General features: G+C 41.7%; 1 protein-coding gene across 6 annotated transcripts in view; it reads right to left on the reverse strand.

Moving 5' to 3' along the window:
- Positions 1 to 4,815: 4,815 nt before the first annotated feature.
- Positions 4,816 to 22,446, reverse strand: part of LOC147124215 (sodium/potassium/calcium exchanger 2-like) — a 295,035-nt gene continuing 277,404 nt past the window's right edge. For 5 of the 6 annotated variants that reach the window (XM_085983952.1, XM_085983947.1, XM_085983954.1 and 2 more), the window contains 3 exons: positions 22,056 to 22,145; positions 15,532 to 15,698; positions 7,416 to 11,617 (listed from right to left, as the gene is read on the reverse strand). In XM_085983952.1, the coding sequence (XP_085840078.1) occupies positions 11,368 to 11,617; positions 15,532 to 15,698; positions 22,056 to 22,145 (507 nt within the window). In that variant the 3' untranslated portion in view covers positions 7,416 to 11,367. Of the gene's footprint in view, positions 5,879 to 7,415; positions 11,618 to 15,531; positions 15,699 to 22,055; positions 22,146 to 22,446 lie in introns of those variants that run through there. The other variant, XM_085983958.1, reaches the window with a different exon arrangement.

The raw sequence follows: 22,446 nt of genomic DNA on the forward strand, positions 1-22,446 counted from the left end.
CCAGGTCCGACCCTGCTTTGCTTTCTCTCCCTCTTCATTTCATCCAGCTATGCTCACTTTAACTCCACCTCTATTTCTCTCTTTATCCTCTCTTCCAATCAACAGTATTCCTCAGTCTATCCTCTCCCCTACTGCTGTCCCAGGTTCGAGTTCCAATTGAAGGAGCCTATGTTCTCCCTCAGTATCTTCTGCTATGCACATCATGACAACTGTTGCTGACTTTCCCACAGCAGCAATTCAAACTGCTTCACCCTCTCCAGCTTACCTAGCTTATCCCTTGGAGACTCTAACTTACTCCCCCATTCACTTACCTCTTTCAGGGACTTCCCCTTTGAACCTGCTGGTGGATCATCAGTCACTGCTATGCCCCGTATCACTTACCAGATCACGCTCCCTTGGGAACAATGCCCTTGCCATCTATGATCTCATTGCGAATGATTGTATCAACATCCTGATGCTGACGGAAACCTGGCTTACAAGCTGTGGCCCCTACCCCCTCACCAAAGCTTCCCTGCCCAACTATACATTCGACCAGTTGCCCTGCCCAGATCACAGTGATGGCGGTGTGGCTCATATCATCAAGTCCCATTTTGCCCATTCCTCTTTTACCTCTGCCACATTCTCCCCTTTGAGCACTTCACTCCCTTCCACCCTACTTAAAATGCTTGTTGTGTACCATCCTCCCAAGCCCCATGCCAACTTCTTCAGTAAGGTCTTCCTTCTTTCCACCATTAGTCTCTGAACAGTGTAACTCCTGTCCTTGGTAGCTTCAACTTACATCTAAACTTTCCCTTAGCCTTCTCTCATCCAACTTCTCTGCCCTCCTATCCTAACTTAATCTCACCATTCACTTCCCCCCCATCCACAACCGTGCACAGCCCCTGAACCATGCCATTTAAAAAAATTGTTTTCTTGGGATGTGGCCGATGGTGGCACAACTGCATTATTTGCTTATCCCTAGTTGTCCTAACAACAGAGTAGCATCTAGGCCATCTCAGAGGGCATTGAGTCAACTACATAGTGTGGGACTGGAATCATGTGTGGACCATATTGAGTAGGGGTGGCAGGTTGCCTTCCCTGAAGGACATTGGTGAACCAGTTGGGTGTTCATAGTCAACATAGTTAGTTCCTTGCCCACAAATGACCAGATATATTGACTTCAATTTCACAACTTGCCATGGTGGAATTTGAACTAACAACTTCTGGGTTGCTAGTTCAGTATCATAACCACTATAAGTCCAACACTACCATACGCATTTCACCACTATAATAGCATACCCTTTTGTCTTGTGATCTCTCCTCCTGAGATCTTAATCAATGACAAGGCTATCCGACAGGTTTCCTTATCACCCACTTATCTCTGTATCCCAGTATCATCCTAATGAACCATCACTCGACTTAGCACAAAGCCAGTGGGGTAGATTTTACCTTTCATTACCAGGAGGAACGTTGGCAGTACAGATCGACTGCCCGTTGTACAGCCAGCCTAATTGGAAAGGGTTGTATACAGCTTTTCTGCCCAGCAATGAAAGTTAAAATCTACCCCAGTTATCCTTCCTAAAGTGGGGTACCAAGAATGAACACAATTTAAGTCTGACCACTGCTCTGTATAACTGCAGCAATACCTCCCTACTTTCATATGTTAAACCTCTTGTGATGAAGCCCAACATCCAATTAGCCATTTTGATCACTTTTTGCACCAGCAAACCAGCTTTTAATGACTTGTGAACCTATCTCTTTGTCCATCTCCCAATCAGTGCTTTCCCATTTAGATTGTATTCTCATCTCCCATTAGTCCAAAGTGTACCACCCCACACATTGTTTACTACACTGACTCAGCCTTTGTTCCACATACTCATTAAGTAGCATCTGTAAACTCGAATTCTAATAAGCTATTTAAACATAACAAATGGTTTTATTGTTGTAACATTGATTATAAATACCCAATAATACAATTTTGCATTAAACAAATGTAAACACTTCGAGCTTGTCATCAGCTCTTTTTCTTCCCATTCTCTTGATTCTATATTTTATTCTAATATTAACTTTACTCCTTTCTATTCTAATTATTGGAATCTTTCTTCTGCCTTTTAAAATTTAAAACCATTTTACTTGACTTTATTCTTCTTTTGAACCCACATCCATTTTGGGAGGGAGCATTTTATCTTTCGTTTGAAGACTGACCTTGGAAGCAGAGTTAACTGCCAATAAAAGTGCTGATTCTGTAGTAAATAGTATCAAAGCTAGGAGATGTAGCTCCAAGCCACACAGACCAGAAGGCCCAAGGTTTGATTCCTGATTTGTGCTGGGTTAGCTGATCTCAGCTGGGACAGTAGAGGGGCAGTAAAATCAGCTGCAGTGCTCCTGGGCTGGTAGGGAGGGGGGACATTGTTTAAGGTTGCCACTTCTGATTGGTATCTAGTGCTTCATGTTGGAAGGGTCACATATATGGAACACTGGATGAGAACAAGCTTTGGATCAGCTGTGATTGCTTCCACAGTTGAAAATAAAATGGTCTCCACCTCAACTGTTCCCTGTGACAAAGTATTCCATGCTTTAACAACTTTCTGCATAAATAAATTCCTCCGAACCACTTTTCTCATTCTTTGTGACAATTTAAAATTGATGATCACTTGTCACTGATTCCTCAACCTGAAAAAAGACACGTGCCTGTTAATATGGACTCAGGCAGCACGCAATATTCATGCTGCCTGATTATAATCATGCAAATATGAAGCCAGTGCTACCGGCGCTATTCATTGGCTGCATGCCTATCGGGGGACCAGATATCAGGCGTCTCTGATGCCACTTAAAGGCAGCCAGCACCTCTTAAAGGGGAGGTGCACTCTGCCTGGAGAATGAAGGGGACACTCAACAATAGTGAAATGGCTGCAACAATTGCCAAGAGAGCACTAAAGTTCTCTGCTGATGCCTTGGAGGCCCTGGTGCAGGTAGTGGATAGGATTATCCTCATCCCCCAGGGGAAGAAAGCCCTCCAGGCATTATCTTATGATTAAATAGCTTATTAGAATTATATTAGAATTATCTGCAGCATCAAATTACATGATTTAAGTTTACAGATGCTACTAAGAGGTCACAGAGCACATGCAGGAGTTTAGGACCCTGGACATGGTTGGAAAACATTGTGACCTCACTAGACCGGTCTTACTCTCTGCTCTTACCACCAACTACAGCCTCACTACACACAAGACTCTCAACGCTCTGGCCTTCAATCTCTGCACCACACTTCACTACACCTCCTTCTCCTCATACTCACCACCATTCCAATGCTCATTTACCCACAACTTACATCTGACACACTGACTACCAGCTATTCCTATGACAGGCACATTCTCTGAGCACCTCAAGACTCTAATACACTCCCTTCTTTTTTGCAGGAGAAGATCACACACAGCTCCAGACAGCAGGAAAGCACCAGAGGAGGAAGAGCCCACCTGTACACCTTGTCCACCCTCGAAGAAAACATGGTGGCCACCATGGGTAGTTGGAGAGTCGTGGCAACTGGTAATGTTGGAGATGTCACAGAGGGTTGCTTCATACCTAATCCTCTTTCCCTTATATCTCACCCCACGCACACTGCATGACAACCTGCAGATCTTTTCACCACCCACTTCTCTTTCTCTGCTCTCCCTTCACAGCACAAGCTAACCCTTGTCTCTTTCATTTCAGGTACTGAAAATGTGGAAACCCCTCTCACTTCAGGAAGAGCAGGCCAACCAATGCCCTGTCATTCGATCTCCCCCTCGCAAGCACTTGCTCAGATACTGGCACCTCTATGCTTTAGAAGCTAGGTTAGAGGAGGTGTCATGTGGTGAATCACTGGGCACAAGTGCGCAGGAGCTAGGGCAGGAGAATAGGATACCATATGTGCTAGCTCGCTGGAGGGCAAGATCGAAAACTCGTTCTGCTCCAGAGGACTCAGAAGCTATTGAGAGCCCAGCCTACTGAAGAAGGCTGATGGGCATACACCAGGAAATGCTAGGTGCATTGGGTAGCCTGCTAACAAGCTTGTGCGCAATGGCTGAGAGAATAGAGTCATCCAGCTCCAACCTGCATTGGGGCTTTGCACAGAGTGTGGAGACCATTCTGTCAAACATGGCGAGAGTGATCAGCTCCAAAGTCAGTAGCCTAGAAGTGACTGTGTATGAGGTTAGCTTATCGACATTTAACACATTATTTAATGGAGACATTAACCAATGGGTTAATTCTTCTTTAAAGTACCAGGCAAAGTCATGTCATATGGATAAGTTAATTGCTGTTATGTTAATATCACAGTAATTTCTTCAGGCTTAGGTAATTAACTTATCATGAAACTGCAAACCATCTCGTGAACTCATGAACGTTCATATTCAAATATACTAATGCAAGTAGAGTAGGCTTAGTCTAATTGATTGGAGGGAAAAATGGTTTAAATGATTCTTGTCAGTGTTCCACACATGCATGCATAACATGTGCTTGCAGCTATCCTGATCATGTGGCATTTCCTCAACACATAGGTTGAGAGATAAAGCTTAAAACAACCAAATTACCCCTTAAAAAAAGGGAAAACATTTGGATAGATTAGTATCAAGGATGTATATGTGGCATTGCTACGTTCTTTGCCACCTTGAACGGAAGCTACTGCTCCAGCTTAAATTAAAGGCAAGAAGAAAAAAAAATGCTGCTTTAAAAAATTGTAACAGCTTCATCTTGCATGTTCTCCTGTGGCAACTAATGAATATCTGGTAGGTCACGTGAATTTTCTATCTCCATGAAGGACCTGCAGTGCAGTTATGGCAAATGACTCCCAAGCCTCAAGAATGGCCAACAGTGTTGTTTTCATTTGTAATTTTTATTTTCACACTTAAATACATTATATTTCTTACAGAAAGAGACACAATTGAAATAGATTGCCTTCAGGTGTACATTATCACGGTGGAGAAACCTTACACAGACACAGCGAAAACAATAACAATAGTGCAAGAACAGAGTTCTCTCATCAGAAAGCCATTTGGTATATATTTTAAATAATTATGTACAAATAAATATTTTTCTCTTACTATATACAGTCGTGCACTACTGTTAATGAGCTTGGTAATGACAAGGACTACACCAATACACAGTACAGTACATTTGTTTTCAAGCCTATGCTTTTGTCAATAACTTGAAATTATGCATGTCAGATCTCTCATTTTTATTAATCAATATTGGAATATTAATTCAAGTTGCATTGGTTACTGCAAACGCCAACGTGCACAGCCTTCATAATTAATATTAGGGAAGGTTACAGTGTGCAGAGACAGGACTAAAAGGGGTAACTGCTGTTTGGTAAATTGCATTGCATGACAAATTGTCAGGCAAGTAAACAGGGGAGTGCATGTGTTGCTAAAATATTTTGCATTTGTATATATTTTAAAAAACATGAAAATTTTGCCAATATTGTAAAGTTTGTGCTGCAGCAGAAACAACCATTCCTGCGGTACAAACTTTTCCAGGTAGCGAACATGTATTAGAATGGAGTTTTCACACTAGGCTGTTCTTGGCTTTGCTAGAAACTCCAGCCTATCTGTAAAACTTCCCACTGAGGTAAAAATACTCTTAAATGACAAGAAAAAAGAAACAAATAACACAGTATGTCAATCGGCATTTTTAAAAGAGAAAAGACATGAATGTGTTGAGTGGAGACCATTTGCCAATTTTGATGGAAAGTCTCTATCTGCAACATTAACCTGTCTTTTCAGATACTGACCGACTTTGTGCATTTCCAATATTTTCCATTTTTATTTCAGCTTTCCAGCATTTGCAGGTTGTTCTTTTTAACTGTTCAAGGAGAAATCTTTCTTCTATATGACTAGCGTTTTAATCAGAAAAATAGAATCTGAAACCAAAAGATTAGCAATAATCTCCAGGCATATTGGCAGATACTCACTGATGCATTGACTATTTGAGAACAGACGGTTACCATTAAAATATTGCAACCATATATTGCTTTGCTTCGGATATAGGAGAAGCAAATTTGAAACATTTTCCACGGATTCACAGCACTGATGAGTTTTCCTAATGAAATGTAACAATGTGTTACTTCCCCAAACTGATGTTTGCATTAAAATACATGCACATTTCACCATTTATCTTTTTACATAAGTGCTCTATAGTGCTTAATAAAGGTTATTATGTGCCTCTATATGTAATAGTTAGCTTTGAAACACATTTGTAAGGTCTTCCACCTGACACTAGATCACAGCATTTTCAAATCTCTATCCAGTATTATATTTCAAAACCGATAAAAAAGTTTATTGATAGTGATCATTCAGAGGGCCTATTGTTTATCTGCAATATAGTTTGCAGCCAAGCATGATGCGAAGTCTAATGGATGTTCTTCTAAAGCATGGAGGGATCTGAGGTTATTCCACCCACTGAGTTTGGATTTGGTCTTTTACAATCGAGACTGTACACACTGGTGGCCTGGCACAAAGATAGGAGTTTATAATAAATCCAGGTACAGTAAACCCAAAAACAAAGTTTGATGGAGTACCTCTGACATGGTGGGTTCCATTATATGCCACATATTTTTTTATTTAGAAGTGTCAGACTGTGTAGAAGTGGTTTGTTGAAAGTTGCCACATTTCATCTTCATGCAGTACATCCAGAAATACATGTGGGTGGTCGGGGGGGGGGGGGGGGGGGGAAAGAGAGAAAAAAAGTGGAATCTATCTGGAAACATTAAGGAATAGCTTATCATTTAGTATGTACTGCACTTTATCCATAATTATTATGGGATAATAAGACTTATAGTTTTTACAGACCCAAAATAATTACACTATTACTACAATATTTGTATTTTTCTGTTCTGATAATTTACTGCTGTCAATAAGAATTTTAATTAAATATTATTGTCAACCTAAGCAATGCAATCTTTAAAAGGAACAATAATTCACTTAACCAAAACGGAGTGCCTCTTTGACATGGTGGGTTCCATTATTTGCTGACAACTTAAAAAAAATCTCACTATTACATTAAGCACTTTTACTTAATCTCTTTCCAGTTTTTTGTGGTTAACCTTGCAACCCCACGCCAATTTAAAAGAATAGTTAACTAAAGCATGTAATGACGGACTACAATTCATGGCCAGTCCTGAACACAAAAGGCAGCAGCAGAGGCAGCCACCTGGTTTGACATAAAGGAAGAAATGCTCGCGAAGTTACAGGAAACTGTGATAACTTCTACTGAGCTGCACAATCATAATTATAAATACTTTGGACTTCAGGGTTCAATGCTGACCATCAGCCGAGACCTCAAATCAACTGCAGCTTACCTGTAATCAACAAACCCTCCTGCAGTACTTGCTATTGTATAATCCAATGCCGAGTGGTAGCAAATTGAAGATTGTTCCTTTCTATAGAATCATTAAAATATTAGCCCAGTTTAAATTTTGATCAGAAAAACATCACTCCTATTAATTTCTGATACATGGATGACAACTTTCTGTAAATGATTTCTGCACTTACAATTAAACTGAAGTAATTTTAATAAAGGACAATGAAGTTGAACCACTGTATCACTGCACAGAGTGGCAGAAAGCAGGTTTGCTCCAGTGATCCTTGCACTGGTGAGTTCCCAATCTTGGGCTTATTACTGTGGGGAAGCATTAGGAAGTGGCCAGGTGTATGGAGAAAAGAAAGAAAGTGGAGCCAGTCTCTTGAGCCACATTTTGACTGGCTCTGTGCAGCATTTAAATGGCAATGGATTCAACACATCTGCCTACTCTTGATCAGTTAAACGTGGCATCTAAAAAGAAATGGCGGTAAAAAAAAACATTGGAAAAAGGATTCAAGTTCTCACAAAAGATCTGCTGGTCAGCTTCTTTAGAGTATTTTTATGCAGCTCACCTTTAACCTCTTGAATAATTTAAAATCCTTTATAATTTATAAAGAGAGATATTTACGAATGTGTTAATGGAAGGGCTCAGAGGAGGTCCCGAACTGAAAGAAGAAAGCTTGTGCTATTTATGATACATTATCTGAAGATCTTAATTTGTCTATAGCCTCAAAACATACGACTCTGTAAGGTAGAAACTGGATATCATTGCACCTGATTTAAAAGGTGTAAACGGGCACAATGAGGGCCAATTTTGGGGACCATAGCCCTGTACCCAAAGTACGTCTGAAAGACATCTGGGCCCGGCTAGTTTTCAGGTGGCCGCTAGGTGGTAGGTCCTGACATATGTAAATGTGGAGCCTACCGCCAGTTTTATGACTCCTTGACGAAATTGGACAGGGATGAGCCAGGCCTGCTGCGCTCAGGATTGTGAAGCCAGGAGCCGCCCCCGGGCCTTACCTTCAGGCCGCTGCCGATGAGGCAAGAGAGCGATATTCATTTTCTTAAAATAGGCAAGCTGCCTTTAGAGAACTGAGGCTCAACCTCGGGCCTCTCGGTTGAGGCGCATGTTCTGTGCCAAAAACGGGCCAAAAGGAATTTGCACCCCTGTATTTCCCTACAGCACAAACTTTAAAAAGTTGTTGAGGTTGTTGCGATGCTAAAGTAGAGGGAGAACCAATTGGAGAGTGAGAGAGTTAGAAGTAGCCTGCACACTACAGCGTGTGCTGCGACTCATACAATAGAGCTACACACTTGGGAGTCTGGTACTGATTTTTATAGTGTCTTGATTATTTATTAACTAAAAAAAATATCACTATCTGTCTGAAACTGTTAAATATATATGATTAAAATATTTATTTGGTAAATGGAGGGTGGTAAGTTTGAGCTGGAAGATAGAAAGACAAGTAGAAAACAAGACCAGCAAGAAAAAAGAATCGAGAGAGAGAGAGAATGCAGAATACGTTGGAAAGGAAATACACATAAAATACTATAATCAGAAATGAAGCCAGGAAACAATAAGTAAGTAAAATAGAAGATAAATAGGTAAAGTAAGAGCGCCAAGGTCATTAAATAGACAAGACAAAAAAAAACTGGAAAAAGTAATCATGCTAAGAAACACAAAAAAGGACGTACACACCAAATCCGAGAACTCCCGCCCCCCGAAAGAACACTGAAGATTGCTTTTTACTAACACTCATTACCCTATCAAATAAAAGAAACATTCATTTGATCCCGTTTTGCATGTTGAGGTGAAATGACTGAAGATGACTGTGATTTACTCAACAACAGATTTTAGTGAATTACATTTTTTGTTGTGAACTTTGCGTTTAGTTGGATTTTAATTTAATTTTATATCCCAGATTTCAGACAGGTTGAAATCAATGCCGTGGCTGGCTAAGGGCATTATACACTATCTGCATATTCATGTCAAAGTGTGTAATCAGAATCCCCTTCTGCCTTGTTGGCAGCTGACATTCTATTCTGTTGCTGGCAACAGTACCAGTTACTGCAGTTTAAAAACAGGTATCAGAAGTTATTCAGATTTATTGACAAATAATATTCAGTGTATGGAGAGTAAATCTCAAGAACCTAATGACTCTAATCAATGAGAAGGTGTGTGCATATCTGAGTCTCTTAATATGGGGAGTCTATTTCAGCACCTGCATTCATCTTCTGTTAAAACAATCACCAACTTGTTAAAGTTTCTGATACACAAGTTGCTGCCTAGAATGCTGTCACAGTGCAGTTTCAAGAACAACATCTACCCAACAAGAAACTTCACAAATACCATCCTGAGATTGACAATAATAGGAATACAATGTCATTTCATTATAAGCATTATGGTTATCAGTCCAAGCGCAGACTTTAATGCCCATCAAAATGAGGTTATTGCTGTATTATTGATTTTTACTGACAGCTGTAAATTGATTTTTGACATTGAATCCTACCTAACCAAATAGAATACCTGCTGAGCATTAACATGAAACAGCCCTAATTTTTAAATATTAGTTTATATATATATATATTTAATTAAAAAACACACACACCTTCATATTATTCCGATTAACTGAATCTGGAATATTGACCATATTATATAAAGCCAATAACAGTAGCATGAAGAGTAAAGATCTACATTAGGCGTGATGCTATGAGTGCACACTGTAGGTTGCCACGCCACATCCTCTACCTGCATGAGTTTCCCAGTAAATACTGCACAAAGCTTATACACAGCGAGAGGAAAATTGATGTAGAGAACTGTGCAGAAGTGTTTATACAGTTGATTTTTTTTCTACTGAATCAACAACTTGATTCATTACTGCAGTTGCATTTTGAGGGTATAAATACAATCTAATCAAATAAACGGAATGTAGAATTTTAAAAAAAATTACATTTAAGAATCAAATTAACAGTATCTTAAACCACAAATCAAAGAAAGGCTATCTTAACCTACTACACATCAGGTTTTACTTTGAAAATGTATTATGGTCTTAAAAAAGTACATACTGTAAAAAGAAAACATACAACAATATCCATCTATAATTGCCCAAGTAAAGTGCAGAAATGATCTATAGGCCCTAAGGTGTTAATTCCACAATATGGCAGAATGTCAGTGACTACATTTTATTCTGCGTTAGGCAGCAAAGCGATGATGTTATATATAATAGATAAATAGCTATGACCTTAATAATAGATTAATAGCTCTATGACCTTAATATTGCCATTCACACCTGATTGAATTTGCTTTCAAGTACCACGATCTATAGCAGCTTCATTGTTTTATTCATGAGATGTACTGGTGATTAAAATTGTTGTGCTAAGCCAAAAAAAGTTATAAAACATAAAATCGTGTAATGGTTTAATAAATGTGTAAAAAAAACCTAAGACTTACAGAAGTAACTCTGTACCAAACATTACACCTCAGTGCTAATCTGATTCTCAGTACCCAAAGAACAGGCAAGTTTGGCTAACTGTGAGAACCCAAAAGTGTTATGCCCCCAAAAACAGTTTTATGCACTATTGTCTTTTCAAAAATAAATTACTTCACACCAGTCATTCTGAAATATAATGCAATATTATTTCAATATCTGAAAAACTGGCAGAAAAAAAGTCTGCCACTGAAATATCACCTAGCAACAAAATAGGAACATTGAAAAGAATCTTCTTAAGGGGCTTATAACCAACTTGGGCAGCAGTCTTCCCGCAGACATTAGATTAACCCAGAGAAAAATCCCATAAAGTATAAATCTCTCCGTTCAGGAATGCCACAGACGCAAACACCAACTTTATTCATTTGCTTGAAATGAGAACAGAAAATTAATTAATCAAGCAAAAAATAGTTGTTATTGTTTACTATTACTTTCTCATTCTCCATTAAATTGCATGTGCCAGCTGAGTCAATCTAAAAAAAAAATAAAGCTGCAACAGGCAGGATGAGTCATAGTTTTCCCATCTGTCCCTCAAAGAAAAAACAGTGCACAGTCGCAAAGATCAGACTGTCACCGGGCACATGATGATCTTCTGTTCCAATAGAACACTGGCAATCAGAAACAGAATGTACAGTACAAACATTATCAGTCCAAGAACTTTGTTCATTTTCCATCTGCAGGCCCCAATCGAAATGATAACGAAGAGAAGCATGATGAAGAGGAGAACAATAGCACAGAACAGGCCGTTGCTGCTGACTTTGACTGGCTCAAAGTTGTTAATAAAGCAGAACAGGAGCCATGGCAGGGGCAGGCTGCAAAAACATAGAAAAGAAAAATACACTTCAAATGTTTCTGAAGCAGGTCAAACTCTTGACTCTTCCATCAATAATTCGCAGTTATGTTTTCATTACTACTTATGCTGAGCTTTTGTTATGTTTAGAAAACGCGAGTTTATTTTAACCAAGAAGGAAAGAACCTGCATTTACCCAGTGTCTTTCATGTCCTTAAGTGCTGCAGCAAATGATACAACTAGTTAATCTGATGAATATTGGCCAGGAAAACCAAGAAAATTCCCTGCTCTGCTTTGAAAAAGTGTCATGGGATCTTTTATATTCAGCTGAATAGGCAGCTAAGTTCTCACTTTAACATCTCATCTTGAATCTCCAACAATGCAGCACTCCCTTGGTACTTCACTGAAGTGTCAGCCTAGATTAGGTGCTCAAAACAGAGTGGGTTTTAAACTCACAACCTGCTGTCTCAGAGTGTTAACACTGGGCCAAGCTGACACTGTTCATAAGTTGACTTATTTCTTTCTTCCTAAAGCATAATAATTTAACAGAATTATGCTCATGCTAATATTCAGCTGTGGTGTGGAGGTAAACAGCAAGTATAAGGGCTTGAGTAGCAAAGGGGCTAAAGTAAAGGCAGAGACATGCAATGTTAAAGTGGAAGTAAGTAGTCTTTGTGATATGGGATTTAATGTTAAAGTGGAAGTAAGTAGTCTTTGTGATATGGGATTTGAAACCCAGCTCAGGATTGAACAGGATGCCAAGGTTTCAAATGTTTTGGGTCAGCCTGAATCAGTGGCCAGGGAGGGAAATATATTCAATGCCAAGGGAGCAGAGTTTGTGGCAGGGTCCAAAGATGGAGGTTTTCCTAATGTTGAGCTGGAGGAAGTTGTAACTCATCCAAGACTGGATGCCAGACAAGCAGTCTGACAGTACAGAGGCAGTCGAGAGAAGTGATATAGAAGTGTACATGTGGAAGCTGATCCTGTGATTGCAGATCATGTCACCGAGAAGTTTGTAAATGAGGAAGAGAAGGGGCAAAGGATAGATTCTTGGGGAACTCCAGAAGTGACAGTGCAGGGGAGGGAAGAGAATCCATTGCTGGAAATGTACTGGCTATGTTTCTATAGATAAAAATAGAACCATGTGCTGGCAGCCTCATGAAGCTGAGCAGTAACAAGGACATTGGGGGAGGATGGCATAGTTAACCTATTTCATCGCTGCAGAGAGAGGTCAATGAGGACAAGGAAAGATAATGCATCACAGTCACAGAGAACGTCATTCTGATTTTGATTATGGCTGTTTCAGTTCTGTGAGGGTGCAGAGGTTTGACTGGAGGGGTTCAAACATTGAATTACGGGAGGGATGGGCATGGTGCTGGGAGACAACATCATGTTTAAGAACGCCTAGAGGAGAAAGAGAGGTTGGAAATGAGGTTCTAGTTGGCGAGGACCAAAAGGTTGGTTTTTAAGGAGGCGGTAATAATAGAGGGAGTCTTCTGAGGAGAGGGAACCATTGACACTCTCAGCTCACATGCAGATCAGAAAGGGGTGATGGGTGGTTAAGAGTTGAGTGGGAAGGGGATCGAAGGAGCAGTTGGTGAGTTTCATGGGCTAGATAAGCATGAAAAGGGCTGGATAAATAGAGGAGAAACTACAGGGATAGTAGTTCAGGGCTAGAGTGTGTAGGAGACTTGGGTAGGGGTGTAGCAAGAGGGTAAGAAGACAGGAGGATGAAGTCAAGGCACTGCTAACTCTTGGCAATCACAGAACCAGAACCAAGAATGGTGCAGGGCACAGGTCAGCTGAACTTGGAAACAATATGGGTTAGATTTTGTATTGCAGTTTTACTGCCTGATCTCTTTACTTTCCCTTTGCGGTTATGGTTGAAAATTTGAAATATAGCTCACAAATGCACTGCATGGTATGATGTCACACAGACCAGAGGATTCCGGATCATCGATGTCAGGTCGAGATTGCCGTTCCTTCATTGTCGTTGGGTCAAAATCCTGGAACTCCATCCCTAACAGCATTGTGGGAGTACCTTCACGCTATGGACTGCAGCGGTTCAAGAAGGCAGCTCACCACCACCTTCTCAAGGGTAATTAGGGATGGGCAATAAATGCTGGCCTTGCCAGCGACTCCCACATCCCAGGAATGAATAAAAAAGATAGTTGATCTCAGCCAGGGCTCCTGATTCCAATTGCTATCCAGTGACCTTTGCTATAAAAGCGCAAGAATACATTCCAACACTCAAGAAGCTTGACATTATCTAGGATAAAGTAATCTGCTTGATTGGCACCACAGCCACTGGCTTAAACATCCACTCCCTTCATCAGCGTATCATGGCTAGCTACGGGATGTGTACTAGCTATGGGATGCACTGCAGCATCTCGTCAAGGCTTCTTCAGCAGCAGCCGCCAAACACGCCGGCACCTAGAAGGGCAATGACAGCAGGTGCATGGGAACACCATCACCTCCAAGTTCCCCTCCAAGTCACACACCATACTGACTTGGACATGGATCGTCATTTCTTCATCGTCGCTGGGTAAAAATCCTGGAACTCCCTACCTAACAGCATTGTGGGAGCACCTTCACCACACGGACTGCAGTGGTTTAGGAAGACGGCCCACCACCACCTTTCTCAAGGGCACCTAGGGATGGGCAATAAATACCTGTCATGCCAGTGATGCTCACATCTAAGAATGAATGTTTTTAAATGGTGATGTCAGGCAAGAGCAGAATCAGATTCAGCTTTGATGCCTTCCATTATTGAATAACTTCACCAATACTCACTGTCTGGGCTCAGGAGTAGAATGGCTTCTTGAACAGGTTACTGGCAGAGGAGGGGAGAAATTAAAAGTAAATGGCCTAGCAATTCACTGGCCGGAAGTACCGCCCCCGGAAGGAGTCGCGGCCGCCCGCCGCAAATTCAGTTTCAGCGCCCCAGACGGAAGCGCGGCGCTACTCGAGGCGCCCCGCATCCCTCGTGGGGCGCTGCAACTGAAAATCGCAGTGCAACGTGCCGCAGCGCCACACGCTGCGGCACGGCGTGCTGCGGTACTGCAGGCCTTCCTCCCCTTCTTAAAGGGGAGGGGCCTGCTGCAGCACGCTCGAAGAGCGTGAGTGCCGGCAAAAGAGCCCGAGTGCCGGCAAAAGAGCCCGGCAGCGAGGAGAAATGCCGGGCTCTTGGGACACAGCCGGCACTCCGCTTGGGGGGTTGGGGGGGCGCGCTCAGGAGGCCGGGGACAGCGGTGTGGAGAGGTGCTGGCAGGTGGCCAGCAAAAAAAATGGCCGCCCCGCACCTCAGCGCCTCTACCGCCACAGGTAGGCCCCCCTGAACCGGTTGCAAATTGCGACCGGCGTTAAAGCAGGGGGCGCTACTAAATTTCGCGATCGGGGCGATAGCGGGGCGCTGTGCACACCAATGACGTCATCAGTAGCGGCACAGGGCTAATGGCTAGTGCTGCCATTAGCGTCCCGCTAAATTTAGCGGGAGGCGTGGCCAGTGGCGCAAAACCCACTAAGTGCCCTCTTAGGGCGTTAACGGGTGGCGCAGGCCACTGAATTTCTAGGCCAATATGTTTAAGTACATCCAAGTTGGCAGTGGTATTGGTAGAGACATACGAGTTGGTCAGTTGCCAATTCAGCGGCCAGTGTACTGTGCACGTACAGCTAATGGGAAGGGCAGAAATGTAACAAATGGGGAAAAATTAGATACAATTCTGATTGTTTTAGCTTTAACATTCAATACAGGGAACTATCAAGAGTAATGTAGAGAAGAAGCCATAGGAACCCTTTTCTTTGATGTTAAAGCTTTTGGCGTAATGTTATTTGTTGGACAAATAATGCAATCGCTCTATTGTAAAGCTGTTTAATTAATGAAATAAAAAGTGGAAAAAATGATAAATTGTTTGAAATTATTTTTCATGAACTTACCCAACTGTAATGTCAAATATATTGCTTCCAACTGAGCTGGACACTGCCATATCACCAAGTCCCTTCCGTGCTACAATCACACTCGTGATGAGGTCAGGAATAGAAGTGCCTGCTGCTAAGATTGTCAATCCCATAATCTCTTCAGAGATCCCAATTGTCTCCCCAACCTACAGGATTGAAAGAGTGAATATTTCTTTGAGTGACACCAGTAAGAAGAAAAGCTTGTAACTTCATCAGCATACATATACAAAGGTCAGTGCTCTGAAGCATCATTCAATTTATTCTGCTTAAACAATTCCTGGAAAGAGATTAACTCAGTAGAGGATAGATATTAAGAGGCTTGAATCGTTTTCAGGGTACAGTATTGGATATAGGACTGGGCTACAAGCATAGAATCAGAAGTCAGTTCCGGATGAAAGAAATGATCATAATTTGAGATAAATATCTCTGAAAGCAAATCATCTCAGCAGAGTGTTTTGCAGAGGTCATTGCATACTGGAAAGGTCAAGGTTTTTTTCTCCATATGTACTACATGGTAAAGCAACTTTGTGACCAACTTTTTATTTCTCTGATGGCACAAATCAAGCATTAATGATATGATTGGGGGGTGGGAGCAAAGAAAAATGGTGGGTCATGATTTTCAAAAAAATTCCAATGATGCAAGGCTACTCATCAATAACAAAGCAGCCAGAAATCTGACTTTTATTTTGTTGCACTGTTATTGTTTTAAAAATGTAGTCTTATAAAGGTTTCATATAAATTATTAATCAGCAGCTAAAAAGTGACAAATTCTAATGTTACCAGCATCCTGTTGTGCCTCATGAAAATTCATTCTGCTCTTTTGATGGGCAAACTCTCTGGAGGTGGGGTAGGGGAGAGAAATTGCCTTTGAAATTGTTCTCGAGAGAACATCATTTAAAAAAATCATTTCAGTTTGGTAAGATTTGACTTCTGCATTTAACGATCTTCCACAACTCCTGCTATTCTTCTTTAGTGGTAATGCAAAGAAGGCTGCTTCATGCAATACACATCAATATGCTTCGCATGTGAATTAATAATCACCAGGAGGGGGAACCGCAGCAGCTGGTGGGTAGAAATATAGAAGATAGGAGCAGGAGTAGGCCATTCGGCCCCTCGAGCCTGCTCCGCCATTCAATGCGATCATGGCTGATCATCCAAATTCAGTACCCTGTCCCTGCCTTCACCCCATATCCCTTGATCCCTTTAGCCTTAAGAAATATATCCAACTCCTTCTTGAATATATTTAATGAATTGGCCTCTACTGCCTTCTGTGGTAGAGAATTCCAGAGGTTCACCACTCTCTGGGTGAAGAAATTCCTCCTCATTTCAGTCCTAAATGGCTTACCCCTTATCCTTAGACTGTGACCCCTGGTTCTGGACTCCCCGACCATCGGGAACATCCTTCCTGCATCTAGTCTGTCCAGTCCTGTCAGAATTTTATAAGTTTCAATGAGATCCCCTCTTTCTTCTAAACTCCAGCGAGTACAAGCCCAATCAACCCAATCTCTCCTCATACGTCATTCCTGCCATCCCAGGTATCAGCCTGGTGAATCTTCGCTGCACTCCTTCCATGGCAAGAACATCCTTCCTCAGATAAGGCGACCAAAACTGCACACAATACTCAAGGTGTGGTCTCACCAAGGCCCTGTACAACTGCAGCAAGACATCCTTGTTCCTGTACTCAAACCCTCTCGCTATGAAGGCCAACATACCATTTGCCTTCTTAACCGCCTGCTGCACCTGCATGCTTACCTTCAGCGACTGGTGCACAAGGACACCCAGGTCTCGTTGCACTTTCCCTTCGTCCAATCTATTGCCATTCAGATAATAATCTGCCTTCCTGTTTTTGCCACCAAAGTGGATAACCGCACATTTATCCACGTGATATTGCATCTGCCATGCTTCTGCCCAATCACCCAACATGTCCAAATCATACTGGAGTTTCTCGGCATCCTCCTCACAGCACACACGCCTACCCAACTTTGTGTCGTCTGCAAATTTGGAGATATTACATCTAGTTCCCTCGTCTAGATCATTAATATATATTGTGAATAGCTGGGGTCCAAGGACCGATCCCTGCGGTACCCCACTAGTCACTGCCTGCCACTCAGAAAAAGACCTGTTTATTCCAACTCTTTGCTTTCTTTCTGTCTGCCAATCAGTTTACTATCCAAGTCAATACCTTGCCCCCAATCCCATGTGCCTTAACTTTACACGCTAACCTCTTATGCGGTAGCCCATTCAAAACTCCACGTCACTGAGTTCCTGGTCTTGGCTGCATTACTCTGGCTAGTTGCGGAGTAGATGCCATGTGGGTTAAGGAGAAAATCAGGCAATGGGAACCTGGAATAATTATCTTGTCTGGATTCTCATTCTTTAGATATCAGATAACATTTCCCTCCTCAATACATGGATAAAATACTACTCCATGGTCAATAACGTACTTTTAACATACGTACAAACTCACTATTTATGCTAAACATCTCCCGTCCAGGTCCACTGGAATCATATAGGTAGAGAATTTTTTAAAAAAACACTTGCTCCGCTTCCCCTTTCCTGTGTACTCAATTCGCAAAGATTATCTTCCTTTTCCAAGTTGTTGTCAGAATGAGATTTCATCATTTTCACTGCAGGTTGTTTGACTACCTGTCTTGCTGGCCAATATTCCTACCTCCCAGGACAACCAAACACAAGGAGAGAGTTTGTTGAGTTGCAATAAAGCATAATGTCACTTCTGTTCACAAACTTTGAATTTTTGCTATTGGAATTATAAGAACATAAGAAATAGGAGCAGGAGTAGGCCAATCGGCCCCTCGAGCCTGCTCCGCCATTCAATAAGATCATGGCTGATCTGATCCTAACTGCCAATCCACTATCACAGAACCATCTCCTGCATCTAACAGAATTAGACACACGAAATAGGAGCAGGATCAGGCTACACGGCCCCTGGGCCCGCTCCGCTAACCACAGGGCCATGACCGATCCGAACCTAGACTCATGTCCAAATTCCTGCCCGCTCCCCGTAACCCTCAATTCCCTTTACTTCTAGGAATTGATTTTATTGGCGGCACAACAAATCGGGTGAACAGTTTGGGAAAGAATCCTTCCAGCTGTATCTAGACTGAGCAGGTGTCTCGGTTTTGAGAGAGTGTTTAAGATTCTGTGCAACATCCACAGACCATGGGCACCGATACTCTGGGCAAGCGTAGCAGTACCCATTAACCACACTGGAATCAGTTATTAGGGCCATCGACAAGCCACTCAGCAAAACTCACTCTCTACTACAATGTGCCATGTACACTGTATATTATGAATGTACTGCATGATATATTGTAATGAGGTAACAAGTGCAATAAAAATAAATTAAAAAATAAATGGCTGGAATGAAAATCTCCCTTTACGTACTGTGAAGGATGAATGTGAAATGTGTTCTTGACAATCTCAAACCAATTCCCGGCTGGTGATTTAGCAAGAGAGTATGAACACACATCTACAATAGTCTACAATGTCTTTGAACTAACCAAACATTTCTCTGCAACAAATTAAGGAAGAGCCCCAGTTTTTACCAGTCTCCTGTGATTTTTCCAATGACCCTCACCATGAGTGTGTTCTGTTGGATATTCCTGGCAATGCTGACACTTCTAATTTGAAGAGGACTAAACCTCTGATCTGGAAGTACTAGGACACATGGAACCAGGAACAACATGTTCTGAAAACTGCACAATATTAACTGGTATTGAATAGGGATTGCAAGCCTGGACTCCTGGGCAATTGAATGATTTGGGGATTTCAGAAGTGACTGCTTTTATAGAGTTAGCAATGTGTTATTGGTAGTATTACTGCAACTTCGGCGGTTAGGGTTTAGTCATCGTGCTGGGGCAAAGTAGAAAGAGCTCAAGTTTATTCTTAACCCATATTATACTTGACTTGGATTTTTGACATCACTTACAGCCAGATGCTTTACAGCTTGATGAGCAGAATATTTATGAAAAAGCACACATTGGAAAAAAGGCACTAATATTGAAACACTCTTGATGAATGACAGTTTCCACTGATGTTAATTCATTTCCATCATCCTATCTGACAAAATGACTCTTCGGAATCAGCCCTCCTGATGGTGCAAGGCATATTTAGATAAATGTATTGAAAACATACAACAAAAAGCAATAAAAACAAATCCCAAAGGCAAATATGTTCCTTTTAATGGTTTAATTCTTAAAGAAATGCTGCTTTCAAGAAAGTGGTAAACAAATGAGTACAAATATTGAAAATTGGTTAACAGATAGGAAACAGAGTAGGAATAAATGGGTCTTTTTCATGGTGGCAGTCGGTAACTAGTGGGGTACCGCAGGGATCAGTGCTTGGGCCCCAGCTATTCACAATATGTATCAATGATTTGGATGAGGGAACAAAATGTAATATTTCCAAGTTTGCTGACGACACGAAACTAGGTGGGATTGAGAGTTGTGAGGAGGATGCAAAGAGGCTTCAAGGCCTTTGGACAAGTTGAGTGAGTGGGCAAATTCATGGCATATGCAATATAATGTGGATAAATGTGAAGTTATCCACTTCAGTAGGAAAAAGAGAGGCAGAGTATTATTTAAATAGTGATAGATTGGGAAATGTTGATGTACAGAGGTACCTGGGTGTCCTTGTACACCAGTCACAGAAAGCAAACATGATTGTGCAGCAAGCAGTTAGGAAGGCAAATGGCCTTCATTGCAAGAGGATTTGAGTACAGGAGCAGTCTTACTACAGTTATACAGGGCCTTGATGAGATCACACCTGGAGTACTGTGTGCAGTTTTGGTCTCCTTACCAAAGAAAGGATATACTTGCCATACAGGGAGTGCAGTGAAGGTTCACCAGACTGATTCCTGGGATGGCAGGACTGTCGTATGATGAGAGATTGGGTCAACTAGGCCTGTATTCACTAGAGTTTAGAAGAATGAGAGGGGATCTCATTGAAACGTATAAAATTCTGACAGGGCTAGACAGACTGGATGCAGGGACGATGTTTCCCCTGGCTGGGGGCTCTAGAACGAGGGGTCACAATCTCAGGATACGGGGTAGGACATTTAGGACTGAGATGAGGAGAAATTACTTCACTCAGAGGGTGGTGAACCTGTGGAATTCTCTACCACAGAAGGCTGTGGAGGCCAAGTCACTGAATATATTTAAGAAGGAGATAGATAGATTTCTAGACACAAAAGGCGTCAAGGGGTATGGGGAGAGAGCGGGAATATGGTATTGAGATAGAGGATCAGCCATGATCAGATTGAATGGCGGAGCAGGCTCGAAGGGCCGAATGGCCTACTCCTGCTCCTATTTTTCTATGTTTCTATTTCTGATGGCAGCATTAATGGACAAATGCTTAGCACACTTGTATGATATTCCTCTTTCCATTATTTTTACTGGATCTTTAACCCATTTGTTTCACGATGGCTTCATGTGTAAATAATGTGAGAATTTGTTTTGAGACAATGGGGTTGAAATTCGGTAGCATCATCTTGCCGTCAGGAACTGGGCGCAGGGAATGAGACCTGCGATCAAACTGGCAGGTCCAAGTATCGATCAATATTGGTCCTCGGGCTTCATTTTAATAAGCTCAGAGGGCAGCTGATGCCTACCGCTCATCCTCAGGCAGCTTACAGGTGAAGTGGGAGTCAATTTCGGTCCACTGCGATGCCAGCAGTGGCTCTTGGGCAAGTCCTGGTGGGGGGTGGGGTGGGAGAGAAGGCGAGGAATACAGGAAGGGGGCTGCCCGCAGGCCAGCTGCAGCCTTCAGGAGTGCTGTGGAGCCAGAAGGAGCACTTCTGCTCCCCACTGATTCCATAGAAAGGCTACGTTTAAAAAAATTAACTTACATTTTTGGTTGTTGCCCCTAGCAGTCCCTTTTAAGGACCGCTGGTGAGGCCGCATATAAAACCAAAAAAAAAAAGAGCACAGTAGGCCCAACACCGACAAATTTCCTGGCAGGGTTCTTACACTGATATTAGGCCTCTTATTAACATATTCAAGGGCCCTAAAATCTGTTTAAACCTGTTTAAGATGACCGCCTGGGATGCCTGCAAAGCTGCCTTTACCAATATGGCAGCACTCGATTGGGTGTGGGATGCTGCGTGTGGAATTGGTTCTTTTTATCGGTTTTTCACCCAGAAAACAGACAATGAGGACCAATTTTTACCCATATTTAGATTGTGTGATGATAAAATAGTTTGTGACTGATGCAATCACATTCTTATTATAAGGGATTCAGGATTTTTACCAGTGTTTTGGTGATTCCATTCCATGATTTTATCCATTTCCCCCATTCAATCAATGGTCTTGCAAATGATAAAAGTTTTGTCAATCATTTTTGATGAAGACTCTTTCTCTTTGAAAGGGGTAATTAGGTTAAGACTAATTCTTTAATGGTTACTTAATGGGGAAAGGGATGATACTTGCAAAGCAAAACTCTACTTTAATCTCTGGTTAATAATTACTGGACATCATTGTGCTTACCTGGTGTGCCCACCAGACCATTAGATAGGAAAAGGCTGCAATCCAGGCGATTGACCCCAAGAAGGAAATTGCAAAATATTTCTGCACCTTCTGAAACACAAGACAAAGTTTGGGTCAATTTTGAGTGGATATGCTTAAACTTGAACATCTCAAACTCATACCTGGGTATCTTGTGATAAACTGTAACCATCAATGCATAACCAACTTTCTAGTAGTACTGTAGTCAATTATTTTCTGAAGCTTCAAGCAAATTATTCCTTTATGGATGACAGTAAGCTTCCTCTATCTGCCCTTTTCTGCCATCTCATGTGCCACAGACCAACTGTAGCTGAGAAGATGAGGAGCAGCCAGGCATATTTTATGTTGTCAATCATTCATGGTTGCCCTAGGC

Source organism: Somniosus microcephalus, chromosome 1 (assembly GCF_052327205.1).
Source record: "Somniosus microcephalus isolate GS21.2 chromosome 1, FLI_Smic_1.0, whole genome shotgun sequence".
NCBI lineage: Eukaryota > Metazoa > Chordata > Chondrichthyes > Squaliformes > Somniosidae > Somniosus > Somniosus microcephalus.